The sequence below is a fragment of the Brachionichthys hirsutus genome, chromosome 22, assembly GCF_040956055.1.
Source record: "Brachionichthys hirsutus isolate HB-005 chromosome 22, CSIRO-AGI_Bhir_v1, whole genome shotgun sequence".
Taxonomy (NCBI): domain Eukaryota; kingdom Metazoa; phylum Chordata; class Actinopteri; order Lophiiformes; family Brachionichthyidae; genus Brachionichthys; species Brachionichthys hirsutus.
Genome location: NC_090918.1, coordinates 6,231,840 through 6,259,263, shown reverse-complemented (window position 1 = coordinate 6,259,263; position 27,424 = coordinate 6,231,840). Strand labels below are relative to the sequence as shown.

At 46.1% G+C, this 27,424-nt stretch overlaps 3 protein-coding genes across 3 annotated transcripts in view; 2 read left to right on the top strand and 1 right to left on the bottom strand.

Moving 5' to 3' along the window:
- Window positions 1-8,709, bottom strand: part of ccdc146 (coiled-coil domain containing 146) — a 28,029-nt gene extending 19,320 nt beyond the window's left edge. Inside the window, exon 1 of the mRNA XM_068755548.1 lies at window positions 8,596-8,709. Coding sequence (XP_068611649.1) covers window positions 8,596-8,709 — 114 coding nt within the window. The remainder of the gene's footprint in view (window positions 1-8,595) is intronic.
- Window positions 319-8,387, top strand: fgl2a (fibrinogen-like 2a). Its single transcript, XM_068755326.1, has 5 exons — window positions 319-918; window positions 1,569-1,773; window positions 6,083-6,302; window positions 6,448-6,618; window positions 6,703-8,387. The coding sequence occupies exons 1-5, from the start codon at window positions 319-321 to the stop codon at window positions 7,016-7,018; spliced, it is 1,512 nt and encodes a 503-aa protein (XP_068611427.1). The 3' UTR covers window positions 7,019-8,387.
- Window positions 8,710-22,354: 13,645 nt separating the features above from the next.
- lrrc17 (leucine rich repeat containing 17) lies at window positions 22,355-27,226 on the top strand. Its single transcript, XM_068755346.1, has 4 exons — window positions 22,355-22,618; window positions 22,940-23,435; window positions 25,618-25,773; window positions 26,432-27,226. Exons 1-4 carry the CDS (start codon window positions 22,355-22,357, stop codon window positions 26,863-26,865), a joined length of 1,350 nt encoding a protein of 449 aa, XP_068611447.1. The 3' UTR covers window positions 26,866-27,226.
- The last annotated feature ends 198 nt before the right edge of the window (window positions 27,227-27,424 follow it).

Here is a 27,424-nt window from a genome sequence, read left to right as displayed (position 1 = left end):
GCCGCCCCTCCCATGCTCTCTGACTCGCCAGCCTCCCTCTCTCACCCCATCTCTCTCTCTCTCTCTCTCTTTCTCCCTCGTCCTGATATTAATGACACAGCTATCTGAGGTAGCGGCAGTCCTCTTGCGCGAGCTCCCTCCTGCAGGCTGCATTCATACTCACACAGACACACACACACACACACACACTCCTGAATACTGGACACACACGCTCACGCTCACTCTGCAGACACACAGTCACCCACTCTCACATCCAGACAGGTTTTTCCAGTGGATCGGACATCCGCGCTTCGCACACACACTTATTTGCAGATCAACATGAAGACAGTTGTGCTTTGCGTTTACGCCAGCCTCCTGCTGGCATCCACCTTGGCGCCACGCACCAGCTGGGCGGCCGACCCGCCTGCCAACTTGCATCAGCGATGGGACGCTAAAGGAAGCTACTCTTTCGGATCTGAAGCTGGCACCCAAAACTTCTGCCCCATAAAACTGAGACCGGCGGGTCAGTGCGGAGGATCAGGTGCCGGGGCAGAGGACGGGGACGATTGCCCTTATCAGCTCACCCTGCCCCCCCTCACCATCCAGCTGCCCAAGCAGTTCAGGCTGTTGGAGAAGACGATGAAGGAGCTGCAGAGCCTGAAAGAGGTGGTTAACAAGCTGAAGGGCGGGTGCCAGGAATGCCGGGGGGCGAGGGGCAACGGGGCTTTTGGACATCAGCAAGCCGACCAGGGACAGACGCAGGTCCCGATTCAGAGGGACGCCGGGGAGGAAGTGAGACTGGACTTGACAGGACAGCAGGACGGATCTAGCCAAGAGGAGCGAGGAGATGGGATAGTGCCCGGAGCGCCCGCGGACATCGCAACAGGACAAAGTCCTAATTTTGGGAAAAATGCACCGAGCTCCATGCAGGAGATGCAGGTAAGAGACATCAATCAATTATTTATAGGGGTATATTCTGGATGACATATCCGGGCATGTAGTTCAGAACCTGATTGATGAGTTGAAGTTAATTTGTAATAATAATAATTAGGGTGGACGCTCGATTTAATATTGTTCAAACTGTGTAACAGCATCCTTTGGTGTTAGGAGCACTGCACCAATAGTATTCCCATCTTAACCATTATCAGCCTGGGGAACGTTTCACTTACACTCATCTAAACAAACTGAATGAAAAATGTGCTCTGTAAACACTGTAGGAATAAAGTCATCCGATTCTGCCCAGCCGAACGCACCCGGCCGGAATGTAAACTGACCAGATGTTTAAAGACTTGTATAAGCCCTACCTGGCACCGGAGCGCCAGGGAACATTCCTGGTACTGTAAACAGGGTTGGGAATCAGTGTTTAGACTCCAGCCAAACGCTGGCAAATTGTGTCTCCGTGCGGTAAGCTTGTTGACCCTCACGGCCACTTTGGCAGACGACCAACCACAACGCCGACTCGCTGTCATTCGGAAAGTCCAAGTGGCTGAAAGAGGCCGGCGACTTCAGTAATCCACCTGCTTTGTATTCTGTGCACAGAGATAATTTCCTCCCCGCTCTCCCCCTCCCCCTCCTCCTCCTCTTCCCAGGTAAAGCTCAATAGGATGTCGGCCAGCCTGCGTAATGCCAGGAGCCAGATCTCGGCCCTGCAGGGCCGTCTGGAGGGGCTCAACCTGCTCAACATGGACAACGTGCAGGCTTTGGTGGACAGGCATGTGGAGAACATCACTGGGGTGGTCAACAAGCTCAGCTCCACCTGCACCAACGCCTGTCCAGTACAGAACTCTCCCCAGTGTAAGCCTGCTCTTAACTCAGATCAGCCTCCGTAGCACTGCTCCGATCTTTCTCTCTTATCTGATGCCACCCTTTGAAAGTCCTCTCCATCTTTGCAGCTATTTGCTGTACATATATTCTCTTTCTACCAAAGACCCCCTTCATGTTGTGCGTTATATTTCATTCTGTTCCATCTTTGCTATTTCACAAGACGCCTCCTCCTTATGCGTTTCATTTATCGCAGCCTTTCCGAGAATGATCAAGAGGTCCCTTTTCTATCGCCGTAATTCATCATAGCTGATGTTATGGTAATGAAACTCCAGCTGTAGCGGACCGGGAATCCAACCGGCTGTTGTGGGGCAAATTTTCTGGCATATCCAATCTTGCCTAAGTGGACGTAGGGACGTTTGAGCACTGCAAAACAACCCACCTTCACCCAACGTGGCCTTTCTGGGAAATGGGAAATGAAATCTTGGCGGCTGACATTGTACAACACGAAGTTATTTGTCGCAACATATCTTCCCAGTGACCAGTTTGAGCTTTATGTCGGAGAGATTCGCATAACAAAGACACGTTGCCACAGTAACAGCAGCCGTTAAAATTGACCAAAGAGAAATAGCTGAAGGTTGAGGTCAGATTTTTAACAGGAGTGACATAACAGAACAGCTGGGGCAATTCAAATGACCACTTATACAGATAAGTCAAGTGCTCTGACACCCCGTTAGCGTCCATGTGGAGGAGCTGGAGAAAGGGACGCACATACTTGGCACTGACTTTGCCATCAACATTTAAAGAAGTGTTTCACAGCTGGAGAGAGAGTCTTTCCTTGGAACTACGATGTCTCCAGATAGAACAAAAAAAGGGTTGATCCAGCAGTCACTGCTGATTGAAATGTCCAGCTACATCCAGAATGTGCTCCGCCACACCCGGCAGTAAACGCGTGTGACTTATTGCGAGGGAGGCGGTGCTCGTTTTTTTCGCTTCTCTCATTTGGAACCGGGAACGATACGAGGGCCAGCCAGCGGTGACGGGACGAGCTCCCGTTCCAATAAGCTGTGCATTGAAACCTGTTGCTAAAACATTTTAACAGGCAATGCGGCGCTGAATCCTAATTCGTATTTGATGAGCGTGGATTAGAATTCGATTTTGAGTTTTCTGTTCTCTGTTTGAAAGTGAACAATACGCAGTGGCCTGCCAAAACACCGTCTTAGCAGGGGAGCTCTGGGTGCATGCAGCAAATTCTACATCGTTCATCTTGTATTTCTGTGTTTTTTAATATCAGGCCGGATTGAAAATTGGTGTCTTTTAAAAGATAAGCTCTAAAAAAAAGTCTCGAGAGTCTTGTTTAATTCTGAAGGGAAGACGAAGAAGAAGAAGAAGCCGGGTGACGGTGCAAAAAAAAAAAACAGTGGAGAAGGGGAGCACACGTTGCACTTCTCACAGATGTTATTTGGGTGAGGTCACATTTAAAGTGTGGCTCAGCTTTCAGATAATTTACTCGTGTTGTTTTGGTTCATGGGAATGTGACACATTATTGGAGCTTCAATGAGGAAAACAGATGTGATCTTATTTCTACGTGGATTAGCTGGGACACTGGTGTGAAGGGAATCCCATTTCTTTCTGTTTCCTTGCGGTTTCCTCTGCTCTAAACTCAAACTCTCTTTCGGCTTTATCCATAGTCTGCTCTTAATCTTTACGTTCCCTTTCGTATCACCATTCCTTCCTATCTACTCCTCCCCTTGTGTTACGTTCCCCGTCTCCCTCCCTCTTTAATCCCCTTTGCCGGTGCCTTGCCCCTGCCTCTCCATCTTACCTCTAGCTTCCTCTGGAGGTCATGCTCTTGAGTAATCATTCCTGCATAAAACAACTAGCTTTTATTATCTCCTGACAGCATCACAAGGAGAAATGTGGCGGCTTTCCCAAACGTTAGTCATGACGGGAAACACGCAGGGTCGGTGACACGTACATTTCTACATCAGTCTCTCATGTTTAAACTCAAGAACCGACAAATTACTTTTGGCGCAAGTAAGGAAATCCGTGCCCGACAGCATCTGAAGCGAATCCCAAGTAGTAGACGCGAGACAGCTGTTGTTACCGTGGAAATATACCCAGAATTAATGAAACATGATATGAACAACGTGGTCACCTATCCATGTTATTCCCCATTGGCAGCTCTCTCAATGCCAGAGGCTTAATTAATGTCCCTCTTTCAGCGAGAGGTGTTTTGTTTGTCACAGTTTGTAAATGGTATTTATTTCAATTCGGTATTTAAGTATCAGTGGATCGCAGGCAAACGAAAGAACAGCGTACCCCGAGTGGGTTTAGAAAAAGCATCAGAATGCGCGCATTCCTCTTTACAGCTGATGAAGAAGATAAGAACGCACCGGCATGCGTCACCCAGATGTTTCCGGCGATGCAGAAATGCAATTTTCAGCGTCGAGCAGGACTATTAGTTCGCTCGGCTTTTATCACTCATGGGGCACGGTGCCGTCAGCATTTATTTCACCCTATTTGCTATTTTCCCGTCTTTGCTGCAAGCGCTAATCATCACTTTTACTCCTACACGGACGTATAAGAAGGCCTCGAGGTAAATGAAAAGCAATTTCTACTACTGTTGAGCCACATTAACTAAATTACAAAAAAAGGGAATAGATGTCCAGTCTGCCGCAGAGCCAGGAACTGCTTGGCCATTACGTGGTGATACAAGACTTCCTGGAGGAACGATGTTGAGGCGTCTTTCTGTCAAAACAGACAGTGGCTTTCTTTCTAATCTGCTTTGGAGGGGATAGATTATACTATCGCTTTGGATACACATTTCTTTCCATTGCAGGCGCCAATCGACATCGACTTCTGGTCGTCAAAAGGGAATGCCACGCCGATAAGCGCATTGTCTTCCTTTTGCGCCAATCATTTGTGAGTCAGCACCGTTAAAATAACCCGTCAAGAATCTGTCCACGAAGGCATGTCAGTTATGAGCCTTTAGGAGAGCAGGCTCCAACTTGAGGATCTATCGCTGGAGCAAGCATGAAAGCAGGCGAAGCAATCAGCCTCGCAATTAACCAGCCATCGGACTCAACAGCCAGTCTTAACAACTCAACACTCAGTGAGACAGCAGTCATCGCTGAGTGACTGATAGGAGTTATTTGGGAATGCTAGGTGCCCGGTTGGACAGATGGGGACAAGTTATGAGACATACAGTTAGACACATGAAGCGAAGGAGACGTTGAAAGCATTTACAGGACAACATTTGGAATGCCAAGTGCAGGCAGAGCTGTTAACATTACAACGGTGAGATTTATAGCCTCACACGAGACTTGGAGACTCTTCCACATGAAAGGTCTGACATTTGCAGCCATTTCACAGCACAGTTCATTCTGTGGCACAGGAAAGGACAATATATATAGAATGGCTGTAGAGTCAAAGCAACTATCGTGAGAAAAGAGAACAAATACTCGAATGGAAGAGGTCAAAAAGTCGGATGACTTTATTCCTGCCCGTTGCTCGACTCCGCAAGACACTATTTGTTCTAAAAAAAAAAATGGTGTGTCAAGAGTGTATCTGCAATGGAGTGCGACAAACAAACTCACAGAGTGCGCGCATGCTGCCCGCCCAATGTCAGAATGATTTAGGGACCAGGTGCCCAACGTGCAGGGAGGGGGTACGCTTCTTTAATCCACTTTTGCACTTTCCCACGTTTTGACAAGTCTGTTCTTTTCAATTCCCAAATGCTAACTGACAGGGACCATTGGACCTTGGTTTTAGATGGGGTCAGCAGCCTGCAGTGCAACACAGGGGACATGAGCAAGCGCTTGAGAAATAAGTCTGCTGCAAAATAGGAAGGGGTAATAGAAAGTCTCGGAGCGGCATGAAATGAACTGCGGTGCCGCACAGGAGAAGGGAACTAACTCGCACTCTTCGGTAGCGGCCTTTGTCTTTTGGCGTTCACATTGGAGTCCCAATACTTATACAGATACAACATTAGGCTTAAGTGTTTGGCAAAGGCCTAGAAAGTGATACGTTGGTTCATGCCTGAATGAGGAGCAGTGGAATAATCTGGTAACTAGTCCGCAATAATTGAGCCGTTTGAATAGGCTTTCCCAGGAAATGAATGCAAGACCGAGAACTTCCACAATGGATTATGTGCTAACAGCCAACTTATCGCATTTCTTCCCCTCTCCTCAGCCTAAGGGGCTGTTTCTATTACTGTCTCTTGGTTGGGCAGAGACAGATGACAAAGCGAAAAGATAATTGAGCATCATCAAGACGTATCCCCTGACAAACTGCCTTATCTTCTTTCCCCCCTCTTCCTCCCTGCCTTTTCTCCCAACAGTCATCATAGCGCCTCGGGATTGCTCAGATTTCAATATGTTCGACGTGCGGAAGAATGGTGTGTATCGTGTGACTCCTGACCCTCGCAATGGTACATTTGAGGTCTTCTGCGATATGGAGTCCTTTGGAGGGGGCTGGACTGTGATTCAGCAACGGCTCGATGGGTCTGTGAGCTTCAACCGCACCTGGACCGAGTACAAGAAGGGTTTCGGGAATCTCAGGTAATGGACTAAAGTGTCATTGCCACGATAAACAAGAGTTTATACGGACTGTAAATGAGTAATCAAACAAGCAAGAGGGCGAAGTTGTTTACAAGCTCTCATCTGCTCCTTTCTATCCCCTCATCCTGTATCCTCCTCGCTGCAGAGGTGAGTTCTGGCTGGGCAACGACCACATCCACCTGCTGACGAAAGCCAAAGACATGGTCCTGCGCATCGAGCTGGAAGACTTCGAGGGAGTTCGGGAGTACGCCAAGTACGACCAGTTCTATGTGGCAAATGAATTTCTACGCTACCGGCTGTCCATCAGTGGATACAGGTACAATATTGGATACACCAGGTATGCTTGACAAAAGGAGGCTCTATCTTTTTTTTTTTAATTGGCTTGCATTTGTCGTTGTAGTGGGACAGCTGGGAACGCCGTCAGTTTCAACAAGCACTTCAACCACGACCAGAAGTTTTTTTCAACACCCGATCGTGACAACGACATGTACCCTTCTGGAAACTGTGGCGCTTACTACAGCTCTGGCTGGTGGTTCGATGCTTGCATGTCGGCCAACCTCAATGGGAAGTACTACCACAAGAGGTACAAGGGAGTCAGGAATGGGATCTTCTGGGGAACATGGCACAACATGTCAACGGAGTACTACCCTACCAACTACAGACAGGCCTTCAAAATGGTCAAGATGATGATTCGGCCCAAGAACTACGCTCCTTAAACAGACAGGGCACAGTCATCAGCATAGTCAGATGGACAGAAAAACACGAAGACGGTCAGAAAAATGGAAGAAAATGTAGATTCAGAATATCACACATGCGCATAGTTGAGTATTTGCACACATTTACACATGCGTACATTAAAAAAAAGGAGTCTTAGACAGTTTGAATGCAGTAATAACAAACATAATGGTGAAAAAATAACCGTGCTATTGCTTTTTTTCCAGAGGAGTAAGTGTGGCCTTCAAAATGATGGATTAAAATGTTGATAATAAAGGACAAAGGACTATAAGCTATGATGGACTAATAAAAAGAACATGCAGCGTAAAGGCCAGGCCATAATATTATATGGACGGTTACCATGAGAGATTTTTCACTGTTTCTCTGACATTTCTCCACTTTCTGGTGCCTCAAGGCAGATGAGACACACCCCAGCACACAATAGTAGTAAAAGCTAATGAGCTATCGTTTTCTCCACTCTAAATGGTTTGAAAATTAACAGCAAGCCACTCAAGTGAGCTACATGAGAGCTAATGAGTGTGTTTGAAATCCATTGTCGCAGATTTCATGCTGGGTTCAAAGACAAAAAAAAAACAACAAAAAACCCAGAAAAGCTTTTGTGCCATTTATTTAATTAGGCTTGGGCTCTCTTATAATTTATCCTCATCCTTTAGAATATAAAACTTTCAAGTATGAATATGCAGCCTGAGATAAATTTTAGACCACTCACAAGTACATTGTGAATTATTAATGGTCGAGTAAATTCTTCCTGACAGCAGCCGCAGAGCCGGAAACTGCTGCAAGAAAAAAAAAAACTCAACCCCTTCACGTCTGGATGCCAAAATGTCCTCCCTGACTCATCACTTGTACCATACTGCTACCTAATGTTAGGAAACTGTATTGCCACATTTAATCCTTTCTATACACTGTGAATGGGAATGACGGGGAAAGAAATGTTTCACTTTAAGGACGTGTACAGTATTTATTTTGTTTCGCGAGGTGTGATAGCTTTTATATGAAGTTTAACGATTGTTGATATTTGGGGCGAAGCTAACATTGTGCATTGTAGTTACCATGCATAGTAACTCTGGGTGTATTCGGAGTGTTGTGTGTAAAGTATTGAATTTTTCTATCATTCATATACAACTGTCATGCCAAAAGATATGCACTTTTTATATTGAAAAATAAATAAAGTTCTAACTACACTGCATTTTTAAATCATATTGGTGTATATGTATACAAGTTTCCATTGGAAAAATCCCAAAGTGTGATGTGTTCGACTATCCAGGGTGGCTTGAACCCAATTAAAATGGAAGGATGCGCTGATCAATTGACCGTAATAAACGGCACAAAGAGGCGTTGACTTAATGAAGCAACTCAATTAAAGGATTAGCTGTTAAATTCACGGAATATAATTCAAACTCTGGGGCCTGTGGTTTGAATGGTGTCTATTTATTGTATCTGAAGGTCATTTCAATAAAAGGAGTATTGTGTGTTCAATCACACAATGAATTTACACTTTTAAAAGTTTCAAAACAAATGATAATCATTGCGAAATATAATAATTTAGTTGTCCTACCTCATTGAGGGATTGGAAAGCAGGACTGGCACAGATATCCGTATTTGCAGAGGCCTGCTCCTCTGGGAGTGAAGCATCAGGGGCAAGGGCCACTAGAGGGGTGTCCTCCTCCATTATGTTCACCTCCTCAAGCTCTGCTTGACCCTTGACCCCTGCTGTTAGGCCTGCACTCCTCAGACTCACTAAAGGTGAAATAGCATAAGACAAATGGAAACAGATGTGAAAACACTATGATCGCAATATAAAAAGCTACAGTCTATTTCTAGATTTACGGCATACACGGAAGCCAAATTGTTAGCCATCTTTAGATGAAACAAGGTCAAATTTGTGTTTGTATTCGTCTACTATTTCAACATTTACGCAAACGTCTTACTTCTGAATGCTTCTCGTCATCTCCAAGACTTTGTCGCATCTTGACGTTATAAAACCACCGAAAGCCCACGGCCTGAATACTGTCGTTTAAACGCAGCTAAACTAAATCACAGTTGTCTCTCCACAAATGGCATGTTTGTGGTTACCATAGAAACAATGTCAAACGCTCTCGACCCCGCCCTTACTGTGACGTCGTGACTACTACTCTCTCTGTACATGTAGACGTAGCCATTTAGCTTCTGCTCTTTTAAGCTTATACTTGTAGTCTAAAGTTTAATACAAGGACAGTCGTACAAAAATGCAAATTACTGCATATACTAAATTACACTTGCAGTGACTGTCCAGCTGATGGCGCAAAGTAGCAATTTACTGCAGGCTTGCTCCCTGCGCCAGTCTTTGGGAACAAAACAATGTCTGCAGAGACAATATGCATGAAAGCGATAGGGATCACTTCGGGCTTTCCAGAGATGGCCGTGGTGTCTTTAAGGAGAAGGTGCTGTTTTCCCAGAGCCTGCCTGCAATCAGCTGACCAGCTTCACCTGTGTCACCGTGCACACCTGCTGCTCATCTCGTCATCAGCTGCCTCCCTGTTTAGGCGATGCTCTGATAAGACTTTGGCTAGTTGTGCTCAGTCTTGTTAAAAGTTTATTTCTTGTCATTAAATATTTGATTAGCTTCCATTTTAGTCACGTGTCACTTTGTTTCCCGATTTGAACTCTGCTCCTTGTCGTGCGTTTGGGTCCTACCCTTCACAATGCCTCTGCAGCCCTGACAGTTTTAAATGTGTATATCACATAAAAACAGTTTAAACAGCTCAATGTATGAGATATTATTAGTGATTCTCACCAGACATTACACAAAATGATACTTTCTCTGACTACTCCTGTCTAAACATTTATGCAAACCTCTCGAGACAAGCATCTCTAGCGCTTTGTAGAGCGCCCTGATATGCTGTTAGGGGAACCAAAGCATTAGTCTTCTGTATTAAATGTTGGAAACAATGACGCATAGGAGATGGCAGTTTAAATGGCAAACTTTAGGGAACACAATTTTCACGTAGAACAGGAACAACGCCGAAGCTTCGAATTTCCTGTTCAGTCGTTATGAAAGAAAGATAACATCCTCTCATCATCAGGAGGGACATGAGAAGGGGAAATGGAGAAAGCTTCTGACAAGAGAAACAAAAAAAAAACAGTCTCTAACTACAACCAGGTCTAATTTTACAAGCCCTCATTAAATCGGAACAAATTAACCGACGCTCTGGATTGATTATTTAATTTCCTTGTCCCGTGTCTCCAAATTAACCTCAAGTCCTTTCCAACAGTCTGGATGCCTCAAACCTTTTAATTCTGTCAGTCTATTAATTAAATCCTACCCCTTATTTCCTCATTGCCATTTTTAGCTGCATTAATCATAACACTAAAGAACAAAAAACATTTCTTGTGTGTCTTCTGCTGCGTGCAGTTTTGTTTTTTTGATGCCGGCCCGTCCTTTGGTGCTTTTTTTTGCACTTTAATTTTATTTTATTCGACAGAATATTTTTTGATACTATTATAATTATTATTAAAGATGATTGGACTGTTTCCCTTGGCCTGGTCATCCTGGAGTCCGCACACTCGGACGCTGAGACAAGACTTTCGTTTCCCTTTGTTTCTCCAACACAACTCCGTCAAACTAATGATCGGGCTCCATCTGCAATTATTAAACGTTCTTTTTCTCACTCTTCCCGGCAGCTCAGCCAAAATTATTGGCTTGAGGTTGGGGACTTTGGGTTTTGACGCGCTTTGCAGGAAGTGCTGTGAAGTTTAACAACCTACAGCAGACACTGCTCCTGTAAGAAAAAGTCGAGAGCAATGCTAGCCGTCTCCGTGGGTGTGCACGCTTCTCACAAGCCCACGCATAAACCGGGGCTTTGGAAAAAGTTACTGTGCTCCTCTCCCAGGGAGTCCGGATCTCTGTTTCACTGCATTTGTAGTCACAACAAATGCAGCATGGGAATCTGGGGGTCGTTTTTTCAACGCCTCCACCTTGAGCTTCCTCTCATTCATTCGCAGCTGGGCGACGGGATTCCATTTTAGTCTAAAAAAGCACACATCCCACAAACTCTCTTCTTTTTTCGTACAGAACATCGGCTAGCACAATTCCTCCTGTAAAATATTTAGCTTCTTCAGGAGACAGTTTATAAGCAGATGTTTTAAAGTCTCTTAAATCCTCGAAACTGTTTTTTATTTTATTTTATTGAAACTCGGATCATTTACGCGACTTCTAAAATAGCCTCTCTGTGAAAGCTTTCCATGCATCCAAAAAGACAGGAACGGGACACAACAAGAGAGGATGTGATCATAATTAAGTCATTCCGACCAGACTGTCGAAGCATGAGCCTTACGGCTGAGCTGACGCTTGACGGACAACCCTCAGCGTAAATCACTCCCGTTTGAAAAAGCCTTTTTGGCAAGCCCTGGGTCTAATGTTTTCATCTCTGCAGGGAATTCTGAAGAGATGCCCGCTACCACATTCTTCCCGTGGTAGCGGGCAGACCGGAGGCACCAAGGAAAGCTTTCCAGCATGGTGTGTGTGCAAACCCCCCCCCCCTCAAGCTTGAACTCCTCTGACTTCTGCACGTGAAAACAAATCAGGTCATGCGGATTGCATGTTGCATTTCAGTGCAACATATTTGTATTTGTTTGCATCGCATCAGAAACACGTAAACTGATTGCATAAAGTAACCCGTGTGATTCGTGGATTTGTTCAGGCTTTAAATGAGCGCCAGGCTGCTTTGCCGTTTCAGTTGTGCATCTGTGCGTAGGAGCAAATTCTTCGGCTGCCGTTGGACTTTTGAAGCCTTTGGATGTTTCGGAGCGAGCTTCTGGGGTGACTTCATCTTTTCACGTTCACATTCCTCATCCGGGAAGTCTCCGCAGAGGAGCATGTACGGATTTGAAAAGTGACCGCTGGACAGGGAACAACTTTGAGCTCTGTCTGAAAAAGCGGCGTGATTATATCAAGGAAGTTCCTACGCAGATGTTGGGACATTTTTTTAAGCCATAGACTGACCTTTAAACCGTAATATATGTGTTCCGTTATCAACACACAGAGGGATCAGAGCGATGTAAGACTTAAAAGACGGGGAGACGACAGAGACGCGCAGCTGTGTGGCATCCCGTCAGCGGCGAGCCAATCGGCTGCAGCTGACCCCTCCGTCAGGGCGGTGACCTCTTTTTAAAGGTCAAGCTGGAACGTCTGAGGAAGGAAGGAAATCGAGAAAGAAAAGACAAAAGCTTTGTGCGTTTGTTTATTGCCTGTTGAAAGAGGATGAAAGCAATTAACTTCATCTGCTCACCAGACCGAGAGGGTAACCTCTCATTTACATACTTCATTCTCTGTGTGTGTGTGTGTTTGCGTTAATGTTTGCTGCCCACAGATGCAGGGAAAAATCCTGCAGGGCCGGCTGGCTTCCTTCCCTTTCATCCCACAGCCCACAGGCGGCCACATCCACGCCAGCGCGGCTCTCTCTGGTGAGGATGGCTGAGTCTGTGGAGCAAGAAGAATCCTCTCCCATGCACTCATCCTGGTCTCATTTCTACCTAAGTTCTTTATCTTTCTTTGTTCCCCCCCCACTCCCTTCAGACTTTTATTTCTCAACTGGATACATGAGGCTCGTTTTATGAAACCCACGATGGAAAACTACAGTACCACAGCTATGCCCATTCAGCGGCCGCACATCGAAACAGTAACGCCTATTATTAAATCAAATTATACGGTGCACCGTGAGGTTTGTTGCTAGAGTGAAATGAAATAAACAAAATATAACTTTTAAAGGGGCAGGATCAGGTTTTTATGTTTCCGTGTATGGCGGAGAGATGTCTGCTCGGTCCTCAGGGTGTAGCTCGTGCCACAAAACCAAAATTACAGGGCAGGGAGCTCAATCTGAGGAGTCCGGAGGGAATACGCTGCTTCTGCGACCTTTACACGGAAAATTAAGCTCCGCCAAAACCTAAAGTGCATCCTGCTCTCAGGACAAGAGAATCGTCAACGTAAAGAACCAGACACGTTTTTGTGTGCGTATTATTTCTGCATTGAGGCCATATCAGAAAAGAGACCCCCCCCCCCAAATCCTCCAGAGTCCACTCTGCAGGGATCCGTCTGGGAGGTCTTTCCACGGAGAAACCAAGCGAGAACAGAAGACAAAAGCGGCTGATGACACATCCGCCCAGCAGCCCAGTCGATGAGTCGGTGCATGTGTTCAGCCGGTGAGTGAAGATGGCTGATGGTGAAGACACGCAGCTGCAGGCTCCATCTGTGACCTTTGAACTCTCATTTAAACGTGTGAGATTTTGACCCCTCGTTTGAGCACGTAACCGTGTGTCAAGTTTAGCCGTGCGTGCCGGAAGAAAGTGCAAAGCGTCTCGATTAAGAGATGTTTCCTACGAGTGACAGAGTGAAAATGTATGCACCAGAATCACGTCTAAAAATATCATTCTATGTAATAATACTGGTTTGTTGACATTATTCGGTTAGATTGGATTGGTTCAGTGGTCCACGCCTGCGTAAAGACACATAAACGCTAACAAAATTGTCAAGAGGAACAATCAGAGGGAACTAAATCTGAAAAGCAGTCCTGTGGTTTCGAGCCGATTGGCTCATCAGGCCTGGCGGAGCCTTTTCATTTGCGCTGCATCTTAAGCGATTGCATCACAAGAAGTGAAGCAGATGCTGATGGGAATTTAGCACACGTTCATAAATGGCCCGCTGAGGACGTGGCGGCAGAGCAGCCGAGACGCAGTTAAAACCCCAGACGGCAGCCTTTGAAATTAATAGGTCATAGAATCTACATAAAAGATCCAATTAAAGAAACATGCATTTTAAACAGATGTAGAACTTGGTAGCCTCAAGTCCAATGAAGGAAACGTAGCTACTAGCTTGCTAACGTGCCGCTCAGGGTAGCGCGGCTTAAAATTTACGTCTATTTAAGGTGTAAGACCCTTTTTTCTATTGGGTAAATATTAAAACAAACAAAAAAATAATCTAAAAATATATTTTCTATATTAGTTTAGCATCAAATGTAGTTCTTAAATCCCATAACTGCAGCATTAGCCAGAACTGAACTATCACAGACGCTACCGTAGCTACATGTGCTAACCATCACATTACTGTCCACTTTATATTTGAAGTGGTTTCCTGCCGTAACGCAAACTCTTTAAAAATGGACGGTCTTATCAGGCAACTCGAAGCTGCCAAATCATTTCATCCAATGAATGTTACATGAATAATTCTTCTTCTTCCAGCCACTGAAAACACAGAGCTCCCTCAGACTCACGTTCGCTTGGCAATACAAATTTCTTTTGCAGCCTCACTTTGCACTCCCCAAGGGGGTGGGGGAGCTATGCAGCTTCTGGCTGCTCCGACTTTCTTTCTGTCTGGTTCCCCCAGCCCCTCCTCGAGCCCAAGGGGTGAAGCTTAGGACTGTAAGAAGAGGATCTAATCTTTAAACCTCTACTCCATAAAGACGTGATGACAGCCTGAGAACCCTCCATGAATGCCTCTTTGTCATCTAGACTCGTACAGGCCGCGTTTTCAACAGTAGGTTGTTCTTCAAAGTCTGGAGGTCAATTTAGAAAGTGAACTGAGTGAAATTAAATGCAATGTTCAGCTACAGTAAAGCTGATCAGTGGCCTGTTGCTCCCCGGGAGGCGGCGGGGGGGGGGGAATAAATCCTCTTTGTCCTGCAGACTCCCAAAGGCTGCGCCAATTAATATTATCTTGTCAAGACATGGTTTAATCAGAGAGAGAGAGAGAGAGAGAGAGAGAGAGAGGAATCTCTCTGCAGGGCGAGAAACAGGAAGAGGAATAATCGTGTTAATCGTGAAATGGGATGCAACCGTTTGCAGCACGATGTTAAAATAGCTGACTTTGCACTTGACAAATATGGCACCTACCTTTTTAGTTTTTCTAATGCTTTATTTTTTTTTAGCACCACCTCTGCTGCGGTTTCAAGCACCTCTTTAAAAGATTGTCGGTAACCACTGTTTTAAATTGAAAAGGCAGTCCATTTGCTTTTAATAGTTTGCTTTCGATCGCTCGACGAGGCTTTAACGAAATCAATTCCCTTAAATATGATTTACGCTGCTGTGTAATGGGAATCATTTATCAGCTGTGTGGCGCTCGCAAACGGTAAACGGCCTCCAAACTCCTGCTACCCTGGATTAATGGCGGTCGTTACTCCGAACACGCAGTTCAAATCAAGCCCTTTTTTAAAAAGCCATTACATGTAGCACGTTGGACCGCAGGGAGATGAATTATTCTCTCTTTGACATCTGTTTAGTGTCTCTTTATTTATATCCTCTCCATCCAACCTTCATTTGTCTTTGCAGTTTGCTGTCGTGGAACGTGTTAGTCCCTTAATATTAGATCCCTTAGATTATCCCGTCTAATATGACACTAAAGGTTTACAGATTTGACTCGGTTACTGTATATTCCAGACGTCCAGGATCTTTCTGGCAAAGGAGGGACAGACAGAAACTTCTCAAACAAACCAAAACGAGGGGAATCTCTTCAATTTCAAGGAACGAGGTGCCATAAAAGCACCCTAATCTGTCAAAATCATATAGATTAAATTTCTTTCAAGGTTAATTTAGACATTTATATGGCAAAGGGAGGCTATAAAAATGTCTTAAAGGGACGCGCTGGAGTCAAAAGTCGGCCTGGCTGTTTAAAAGAATGTGTTTGAAGCGTTTTTAACAAGGCACACATGCTTCATCTCCCCAGTGGGCACGGACACACACACACACACACAGGTGGTAGAGACAGGATGACTGTTTAATAGCCTCTGTCTCCATCCCGGCTCCTCTTCCTTACTTAAAGCAGTTGCTCTGGTCTAAGTGCCCTCAAGCCATCCTCAAGTGTTTGGCAGTAAACAGTCCGTTTAAGCCAAGCACAGGCTCGTGATCCTAATATGGAGCCGTTGCACTCGGTGTTGATCCGGAGAAGCAAAAAAAGGGACTAGCACTACTATTTTAGTTTGCAGGGATTACACTCCTCTGGCACCTACATCTGGACACAAAGTCCATCGGCTCGAAGAAGAAACGGCTGTCTTGTGTCAAAGAGGCCGAACGATTGATGTAGCCAGCAAGTAGTAGAGGTTCTCCTAACCCTAACTAACACTTCATAAGTGGTCCGATTATACAAACACACACACACGCACACTGCAATGCAAAACAATCAAACAGACTAAACTAAAGAGGCATCCAGAGCTCCAGTAGCGTGAAGCACATTGACATGAATCTGAATCTGTCGTCTGCTGCGGCGTCGCTTCATCAACTCGATGGGTGAAGCTGGGGCCTGCAAAGTGGTACTGGGGTAGATAAGACACGTCTGCAGCCATGCTGGCACAACCTTATGGCGGGTCGGGGGGGGGGGGGAACAAAATAGAAGCGGCATGCTCAAATACGTAGATTAATAATAAGTAGAAGGGGGCAGGCTAACACGTTGACTTTGGCTCGTGCGTTTGCACTTATGCAAAGTGACGCAGTCCAGATGATGGGTGGAATGACAAATGTTCGGTCGTCTCGGCAACATGCATGGCAACCGCAGTTCAAGAGCTGATAAGGAAGAAGACATTCTTCAACAGAAGAGATTGCTCAACAGCATGACAGTCGAGGACGACGTTTAAGACGCCTCGCGTTGTCTCCCCAAATTTGAAGATGGTCCGGGTCGAGCTCGGCTTACTTTGAGTCCCTTCTGTCACTTCTCCATCCACGTAAGACTGATCGTTTTTACACCGACACAACCGACTGGTGTGCGGTTGCGTCCTTCATTGTCCCTCCCGATGTCTTCAGAGGCGCTGTTAAGACCCAGCCGGCGTGTAGAAGAGGCTAAATGCGGATTCTGGAAGTTTATCAAGACTATTCTGGGACGGACATGCAAAGATTTACACCTCTGCCTTTTGTTGGCAGCGTGACACACACACACACACACACACACCTAGACACACACACACACACAGCATCGCCTCTCCCACTGAGGAGTCCGGTCTGTCTCCTTCACCCACTAAATCAGAGCAGTTATCCGCAAACTCTAGAGGAAGTTCATTGGTTTAAATATAGGGGACCAGTTCGGGGGGCGCGTTGCACCCTTCCTATACATTTGTGTGTGTGTGTGTGGGTGTGTGTGTGCCTGTGTGCGTGTGTGCGTGTGTGTAATACTAAACCAGATCCAGCCTTGCGGCTCCTTTGAGAATAGTTTTTTGCAGTGTCTTCAATTTCTCAGCTCGATCCAGCTGAGTGGGAGAAAAGCAAAAGTCCAGAGAGAGAGAGGGAGAGGGAGAGAGAGAGAGGGAGAGAGGGAGCAGTCAGTCGTTCGTCCCTCACTCCAAGCTCTACGTTTAGACAAGCAGGCGGATTTTCTTGGCTGGGACGGAGCGCTCATGACAGGATTAGGAGCCGGGGACGCGGGACCAACCGGAGATCTGCAGGTCCGAGTGGACGAGCCCGAGCCAGAGTCTCTGCCTGCACAGGTAGGACAGGAACATTCTTATTGTACCAAATCAGATGTGTCTCTCTGTCAGAGACAGCTTAGCCGTCTCGATGAAACGTTCAACAGGCAACATGATTCTTAAAGTATTTTTGCTCCAGTTTTCCCATGAAAACTCTCCCCGAGGGTTCAGAGTTCCAACACATCGTTTCAGTCTTGATGTGAAATGGTTGCAAGGTTGAAGGATATGCAATAAAATGCATCCTCTTTCGTGCAGTCGTTCTTTCTCCGCAGTTCTTTATGAACGACACAGAAGCGCTAACATGAAGATGTGAATGGAAAGAGCTGAGCTAGCGTGATTGCATAAAAACGCAACGGTGAATTAGCTCCTCAGATTTCGCTGCAGAACTACATTTCACTTTTTGGGATTTTGTTTAAAAAAAAGTATAGAAGCAATACATTGTCTCTATTAACCTTTAATTCAGCCAACGCTGAATTGAGCTGTCTGTTTCCAACTCCTATTCATGATTCGCGCCAAGTTTTACCAAAGGTCGCTGCAGCCGGCCGTTGACCGCGAGCCCATCTCAGCGGCATGCAGCGAAGAAAAAAACAGGCAAACGCTAATTTTAGATGTACCTTACCGACTGCTTGTGTTGTCTCGCTGTATGGCGGTCCGGCAAACTGTAATTGTAAAGCGTGCACGCTTCCACAGGTAGAGGTTCAGTTCAGAGAGAGCAAGAGTGAGGGGTTAATGATCCCTCTTTGGACCGTCTTTGTACACTAAAGAATTGTGGGTAGTGATGCCAACTCTTGCTGGAAATAAAGGCTTAGAATGACTTGTCTGCAGAGCATGTTTTTCAGCGAGTGCAGCCATGCGCCCGTCTGCACATGAGGTACATGCCTTTGTGTAGGTTTCATTAAAATTTCAGACTCGTGCAGTGCAGCCTGGCGTGACGGCTGTTTCAACTCTGGAGTCCTGCAACGACAACAAAACAATGTTTTGCAGCGGTTACATTTCAGCGGAACTCTTTTGTAGTAAAGGGAGTGAGGAGAGAGTTGACTCCCTCTTCCTGTAATCAAGCAGTTTGCACGTTTTTTATTTTTTACATTTCAGCTCGACAGGGAACCCGTGTTTCACGCTGGATCTGCGTCTTAGAGTTTGCGGTGTCGTAACACGATTCAATCCGGCCAAGACATTAGGGGGACCCCCCCCCGCCCCCCCCTCCGATGCCTGGGTAATGTCAGCTGTGTGTGGGGATAGGGGGGCGCCGGATACCTCGTTAGCTAAAGATCCTGATGGAGATAATGCCTAATGGTTAGCAATGGTTGTCAAGCCTGTACAGTTGAGATAGAGACAACTTTGAATGCCTGGACTCTGGAGAAAAGGACGACTTCTTTCCACTGGAAGTTTCTCTTTGCTCTTTTTTTTTTTTTTTGTCAATGGGGGGGGGGGGGAGTTCACCATCTCCAACCGCTATCAAGCCACCTCTCCTGCAGAAACGAATTTGTCTGTTTCCAATTAGGCTCGCATGGCTGCGTCAGGGTTTTCTGCTTCCTCTCTTTGCATACACAGCAGGTCCGTCTATATCGCATTCCCATCTTCAGGAATCCTCGTATCTTTATGTCCTTATTCAGTTTCCTAATCTTTCCTTGTGTTGCACGCCAAAGAAAATCTGCAGAGGAAGAAACCCTCTCACCTTCACACTTGCCCCTAGCTCTTGAACTTCAACTCCTATCTGAAATTACCTACTGCTATACCCTCTACATACATTGCCAATGCAAACTTGATTTCCAAACTTGTTTTCACAGCCCCCCCGACTTATTCAAACCTTCTCGGTAACACAGTGGCCCTTGTGTCTGAACCATTTCCTCTCCAGGTCTGAACCTTTCCATCCCCCAGCGACCCGTCTGACATTATTAGAGAGAGAGAGAGACGTGTCTCCACAGGCAGCCTCGGCAGGTAGAAGCTGTGCAGGCTCGAGGCCTCGCGGGTTTGGAAGTTCTGCTTCCAAAAGATGCAACACAGATAAGATTGCGTCACTCGTAAAAACGGCATAACAGATGTAACAGCCGGACATCACTCAAAGTCCAAACCCCCCAACGTTTCCCCTTGAAGTTCACTCTCTTGATTCAATTATCTAAAAATCGGGTTTCTTTTCCCGGTGACACATTTCTTGCCTGCACATATTCCTATTTCATTTCTAGATGTTTGCACTCAGACGTTCAGCTCTTTGGTCTTGAGGTGTTACTTCCCCTTAGCCTCAAAGTGACGTCTTGCCAACCTTGATGAATTATGCTTATGCATCATTTGCAGTGGTTGCTGCTATCTTTTTGTGCTGTCGTCGCCCTCTGGATTAGGAGAATGATGGCGCCTGTAGATGCCAGCTGCTGCTCCTCTTCTCTCTGGCTCCCAAACTGACATAGGCCTTCATGAGCCTTGGTGATGGCTCTCATACGAAAGTGTGTCCACTGCTATCTATGTCGTAATTTGTTAATGAGAGGTGACTCATCTGTTTTTGTACAGATTATAAAGAGTCTTTCAAACCAGCACTCAGGATATAAGATGCAGGGATGAGGAGCTCTTTCTGTTGGTTCTATTTCAAGACTTGTTTTTATGCTGGGTAAAATTTGTCTCAGTGCTTTTGACTTCTTTATTCTGGTGAAATAGGAAAGCTGTAGTTTCAACTGTTGCAAGGTACAAGTACTAAATAAACGCGCTTCAACTGTCAGATAGTGTATTTGTGAGGTACTCCAGAATTATGCACCCGTGGAAACTTGGTCTTCAAGCTAAGATGCTCAAGTTGGCAATGCTAATGACCTTAGCATGGCTATAAACAATGAGGAATATTCTTACAATATATATATATATTGCATCATGAATACATTTCCTAAACAACACTCATGCACATGCTGCATAAACCAAAACGTTCCCAGATTCTTCCCACAGACTTATACTTCTCTGCAGCTCAAGACGGGGACATGTGGTTACCACATTTCACATCCAGACCAAACTTCAATGCGGTTCAGAGCAGATGACGTAAAACAAAAATATATATAGTCGAAGTGGTATTCGTAGACGCAGACTAAAAATAACAAGGTCCTTGTTTACAGAGGCTAGCATGGGCCGACCGTAGGGAGCTGGGTGGGACGTAGGGCCGGACTGGGAAAAGCTATTTGGGTTGGTGTCAAGCTTGGGTGAACCACAGGGAGAGATCTGAGCTTTAACAGCACCGGTCTCACTGGAATGGAGACTTTTCATGGACAAAAAAGGGAAGTTGAGACAGAATCTTTTTCTGCAGCAGTAAAATAAGAGTTTCATGACCTTGTTTTTCTTTTACCTCCAATATGAAATGCGTTTTTTATTTAAATATTCATGTTGAATATGGATGTTGATGAGCGATATGTTTCAACATGTCGCTCATCAGCTGCAGATTCACGCAACGTTGACTCAAGAGCGTTTTACTCGTGCAGCCGTGCACGCACATGAGTGAACGGACACACACACACACACGTAAGAAGACGGTCTAACTAACCGTTGACCATCTGCGTTGATGACGCCAACGGCTGCAGCAGAAGGAAAATAACTTCCATATGCTTGCTTCGTTTGAGACGATTGATGGTCGGACAGTTGAATAGAACTCAACGGACTGGAACGTGTGTCCTGAGATGCATTCGCAGCTGTTTGTGTCTGGAGCCGACATGCCCGGCCGGTTATTCACAATGGAACAACGGCATCTGCTTTGACAGGCTTGTTCCACTGGAACACTGAGGGGGCTGCGGTGTGGTACACTTGGACTGAGTCAGCGTTTGTGTAAATGTGGGTACTGGCAAGACGCGTGGGCCTTTCCCGGGCCTCCAGGCAGACTAGGGTCCTATAAGACTACTCTTTTGGGTTTTTAAGATATGCTCAACCACCAAAAACGCAGTCGCATGGCCCGCGAGCCAAAAGGCAAAGCTGCTCTGTGGTAAATAGAAACATCTTGGCATCTTTAATACGCCAAAAACACGATAGTAACAAAGCTACCATCAACAGCTGGTGCGGTTAACTTAGCATGAGGACAGGAACCGGCTAGCGCTAACCAAATGTGTCCAATGGCCCGCTGACAGCCCACGAAGAAACAAGGACGACACATTTTAGAGACATTTTGGTTTGAATCATTTCCCTCTATCAGTAGCAAATGTGGAACTTGTGTAAAGTTCCACATTTGTTAACTGACAACAAAACCTCTGAAGAAGAACACGGTTTGGTTCGGCTCCAAACAAGGCGAGAAAAAGGGAAGCAATCTGGCTGCAGGGGAACTGTTTCTTGGCTCCTTGTTTCCTGGCACCGTCGTGGTGACAATAAGATAACTGAGATTAAAAAGTCGACATGGACATCAGTGAAAGAGGGAAGAAGACGAGTGAACGTTTAAATGAAAGAAAATTAATGGTTTTAGCAGGTGCAGAAAAAGACACAAATCAAATAAGTTAAAAAGAAAACTCCATCGTTGTCTTGGAAAGGAAACGTCTTTTCATTAAAACCACATTTTAACCCTTGACATGCTAGCACTTAACAAATGTCTCATTCTGCTCCTTCAGACTCACTTTCCTGTTTTGTCCCCCTTTACCTCTATTTTCCCGTCACCCCACCTCGCCACTAGTTCTTTCAACGTGGCCGCCTCGCTGTTTGACGTGTCAGTATGCGACTCAGACGAACCCGACGGAACATGAAACTAGCGAGCTGAGCGGCTAAATGGCGAACCAAAAGTGTGATTAGATTGACCTTTTTAAAGTAATTTCTCTCTCTTCCTCTGATTTTCTCCTCTCCGTGCAAACAGCTGTGACCGGCTTCCTGTGTCCCGCCACACCAATTACCCGTCTTCCAAAGCTGACCTGATAAAAAAAAAAAAAGAGCCCTCCCTTCCTCTGCTCTGCCGCCATGCGCCTCCTCGCCACGCTCCTCTTCTTGCTGCTCCTCCGGTCAGCAGAGCCACGGAGAGGCCCCTGGTCCGGGGATGTGGACAGGGGTCGCGTTCGGGGTCGGGACCGGGCCTCGGTGACGAGACGTCACTCCCAGGAGTGTAAGGAGTACGTGGAGGCGGGCGAGAAGTACCTGGACTGCCAGGACAGGCAGCTGACCACCGTGATGCAGGATTGGCCCACGGATATTCACCACTTGCTGTTGGCGAGAAATAAGATCCAGGTACGTCCGCAAATTGTAGACGACCCGGTGCGTTCAAACGATGATGCTGCAGGCTCCCAGCCGGCGTGTTGATATCTACAGCATCTGTGCACCATTTATTTGGGGGGGCCGGGATCAGAGGCGTGTTTTTTCTGCTGCCTGTCGGCGTGTATTTGTGTATGTGTGCGAGCAGCATGTGTGTCGCAGGTGTTGAGAAGAACCCGATCGATGAAGGGGTTTGTTGATGAAGCACAAAGGGCCGCGAATAATGAGCACAATTATTCCCTTCTTTCACCCGTAAAATTTAACGCCACTGCCATAACCTTTTTATGCAAACCACAGGTTTTGAGGGACAACATGTTCTCCCAGTTCACCCAGTTGAAGAGCCTGGACCTCCAGCAGAACGACATCTCCATGGTGGAGCACGGCGCGTTCAGCGGCCTCTCGCAGCTGACCACGCTGCTCCTCCAGCACAACGGGCTGAGGACAGCCTCCGAGGAGGTCCTGCTTCCCCTGCCCCGCCTTACCTACCTCCGTGTCTATGACAACCCCTGGAGCTGCCGCTGCCTGCTGGACAGTCTCGTCAGGACCCTGCAGGTGCCCAGCAACCGCAACCTGGGCAACTACGCCAAGTGTGCGGAGCCCCTGTCGCTGAGGGGCCACAAGCTGAAGAAGCTGAGGGTGGAGTCGTTGTGCGCAGGTGACAACCAGGTAGACAGCCGGCCGGGGGGCGGAGACGGACAACCAAGGCCTACATCAATCAAACTGAAGCCAGAGGCCACGTCCATGTGTCATACATACATGTTCCCCAAACCCCTGCTGGACTGCAGCAGCAAAGGTGAGACGACTGTCCAATTCATCCGAGTTCACCATGAGCACCTAGTTTTAACATCTGCCCTGCCAAAGCTGCATCGCGTGACCCGAAACAATGACATCACCATGACAATTCCTGTACTCTGACATCATCATCATCATCATCAGCTGCTGCTGTTTGTATTTTGCGCTAATTAGCGCAAATGCACGCGTACGCGCTAAACTAACAGTCTGAACTTGTGAAGCCAGATTTTTTTTTTGTGCTAGTGTGTGCTTACATGCTAATGTTAGCATTTAGCTCAACGAGCTGCTCCTCATGCAATGCAACAGCAATGCAACAGCAACTATTTTGCCTGTGTTCAACTATGTATTTGCAGCCAAACTTAAATTAAATCAACCGCTCTTGTTTTTCTACGACCAAAAATTCTTTTCCGGGCAAATATATCAACAACAAAAACGAGTGCCGCATATGAAAGGCACTTTTGTTAGGACTACTTGGCACCGTCTGCTGTGGAGTCATTCACGCCTGTCCAATGAATTTGGGCACAGATTTGCTTGTCTAACATTTTTGGTTACATCCTGGCTGAGCGAGCAGAATGGAGTTTGTCTTTTTATGTCTGCCACATGGGGCGTCTGAACTTTTTACGAGCGGCAGAGATCAAGCTCCTGTTCTCCAAACTGTTGCTTGAGAATATTTCACTTTATTCTGCAATTGCATTGCACCAGCATCCCTCTCCCATCCATTATATCCTATGTTGAATCATGCATTTGCAAAAATATAGCATCCGTGCGTCGAACTGAAAGATCGTCTCTGTCCACGCTTCAGACAAAATGAGCTCCCGGAATTAAGTGAGCAGTTTGAAAGCATCTGTAAATGGGGGGGCTTGTGCCCTTCACAGAAAGAAATCTTTCATGCACCGCTGACAAGCCAAACCCGCACAATGCAGCATCTGTGTTGTGCAGCAGCTCGAGGACACTTCTTAACATATTTTCCGACTTTTTTTTTTTTTTCTACTGAAGGACTTGATTTGGGTTTTTGACCTACTACAGCGCTCAGCGTTAAATTAGCTTCCGCTAACACATCCTCCTGCTAAACCTTATCTAGGTGGCGCCATTCTATTTCTAATAACTGCATCACCGAGACGGATGATGTCGAGGATGAGAATAGCTGCAGAAACCCTGACTGTTTTAGTCTGTTGTCACCATGAGATGAAGAATCGGGGCAATAAGACCCCTTGAGACGAACACCCAGACGCGACTGCCAGTCCTAATCGGGTGACTGTAATAGAGATATCCTATAAACGCAACCATCAGCATGTTCAGAAAATAACTTTTGTATCTTTAGACCGAACGATGACAGCGAAATATACAGTATAGAGTATGACATAAGAGTGCAAAAAAAACCTGATGGGAAAGACCCCGCCTCTTATCAGGTTTGAGCCCAATCAGGGGCTTCAGGATGATCAATAGTGTAATCTGTAATTAACAGAATCTATTCTGTTTTCCCCCGGTATGATCCACCAGCGCTAACCTCAGATAAGTGTCCACGTTAAAGTTCTGCACAGCCAGTAAATCATCCAGGCATGTGCAAATAAAGGGGGACTCATCTTTCTGGAAAATTGACTCTTCTGATCCGGCACTCCGAGGACAGATGTTTGGATATGAGCCAAACTGTAAAAAAAAAACTGAATCTGCTGCCGTCCGCCCGGACAGAGTCGCAGACTCTTGTACAACCTGAGGGAAGGTGGGATTTCCTTTAGATTTCTAAGTTCTCACTGCAGAGGACCGAAAGCTTGTGCAACTTAAGAGGCTCCAAAACCTTACAGAACCGCGGCATGATCGGCGCAGCAGATGTGTTCTCCAGTTTGACCATTTTTGTGTTTTACAGCTACCGACGGGGGGGGTGTTCGCTTCAAAATGCCTCGTTTCAGACGTATAACTGGAAGGATAAAGTCTGATTCTGTTTGTTTTTTTGGAGAACACATGTGGAACATAACAAGAAAGCAATCTGTTGTTGCGACTTGTGGAAAATGTGGAATTTTAAAGGACGCTCTTCCCCCAGGCTGGAAGCGACTGAAGAGACCCGAACCCACGCACTATCTTGAAAACGTATACGGATGAGGAGAGATTGGATTTCCAGTTCTCCAGATTGTGCACATCTGCCTCGATATTGATGCAAATATTGATTTGTTTGTCCTTCTTTCCAGATTTGAACAGCATCCCGTCCGACCTGCCGTCCGACATCGTGAAGATGGATCTGTCCAGGAACAGCATCACGCGCCTCACGCCCAAACAGTTCCTGCTGTCCAAAGACCTCAAGCAGCTCAACCTTAGCGGCAACAGCCTGCACCATATAGACACAGGTAGCACAAGCCCCGCCCTCAGAAACCTCAAACATTTGGCGATTAGCCCCCACATCCGAAGAGCCGCTTCACCGAAGCAGAACATCTGCTCCGAATACTGGATCTGCCTCTGCTTCGGAGGGCTCGTTACTCAAGGCTAGTCATGTTGAGTCCAGAAGGGAAGTTCTTTAAATAGAACGTAGGTTTTTGTTTCCATCACTCCGAAACACATGCTGCTATCTTTGCATCTGGCCCCGTCGTCATGGAGACCGTTTGGACACCGAAGGGTAAATTGTGTATAAGCAGGAGAGCTCGCGGCTTCTGGTGACATGTGGTCCCGATTCGGGGTTTTCCTTTAATCACGTTCCAGCTTGGAGTAAAAAACATTTAATGTTTACTGTGATTTCCGAGAGGCTGCTTGATTCTGATTTTTCAAGAGACTGGGAAACCGTCTTGCGTTTGTCACGGAGAGTTCTTGCCCAGATCAGCCCAAGGCGGCGCAAACTTAAAGGGGGTGAATTTATCACATCTGCCGTTTGGATGTCGGTTGTTTTGTCGCGTCCTGTAAAGCCACCGTCCCATTATAATAATGCTAACTCTCTGATTTTTTTTTTTTACCCCAAAACAAAGGTAGGAAATGTCCATTTAACTTTGTCCCACTTTGTCCTTCCCGTCCCAGCTGCGTTTGCAGGCCTGCTGTACCTCCGTGAGCTCGACTTGTCCAACAACAGCCTCCAGTACTTCCAGTACGGCGTGCTGGAGGATCTCTACTTCCTCCGGAAGCTGACCCTGGACAACAACCCCTGGATCTGCGACTACAACATCCACTACCTGATCTACTGGCTCAAGCACCACCCTGGCATCTTCTACACCGGCCTGCGCTGCTCGGCGCCGCGGGAGTTCAGGGGCTGGCGGGTGGAGAATTACGTCAAGACCTACAACGGGGAATGTCCCAAGGATAGACAAACTGGCGGGACGGATACGGGACAAGGAGGACAAGGGGGAACAAATAATGAGGCAAGGGGGGAGACGGACGAAGTTGAGTTGGAGCGTCTGCCTCTACCCTTGAAAAAGAAGAAGCTCAACAAATTTGAGATCATCAGGTTGAGTTAGATCGGAGCCGGTCGGGGGACAGGCGGAAAAATGGACTTCCAAAGGTCGACTCGGTGATCGGATGCTGAATTCCGCTGACGATAAAGTACGATGTTGTCTTTTTAGTTGTATGAGTGGCAGTGCCAATATCAAATTGCTAACGTTTCCCATAGATTTTTTTGAATGCCTTTTGGGTTTTTTTATTTGATCTTTTTGCATTTTCAATCTAGTCTGTATCAGATCTAAAAAAACAACAGAAACATATTTTTGGGGTTTACCATACAAAGAACTGCTCTCATATTTCTTTTAGTTATTTTGAGGTCAAGATATATTTTTTCTTCCAAAATAGTTTGTTTTTTTGTATAACTAATGTATGACGTTTTCAGCCTGTGTTCTGGAAATAAATTGGTGTTTATTTTTTCTGAAATTGTTTGTTGTTTTGTTGTTGAAGGCTATTTTGCATTTGTTTTATTTTCCCCACAGCGGATTATGGCCAAACATGACAGAGGGGCAGATATATCGGGTCGTATACGTCTCATGATTGATAATTCTAATCATTTAAAGTTTAAAACGACACAAA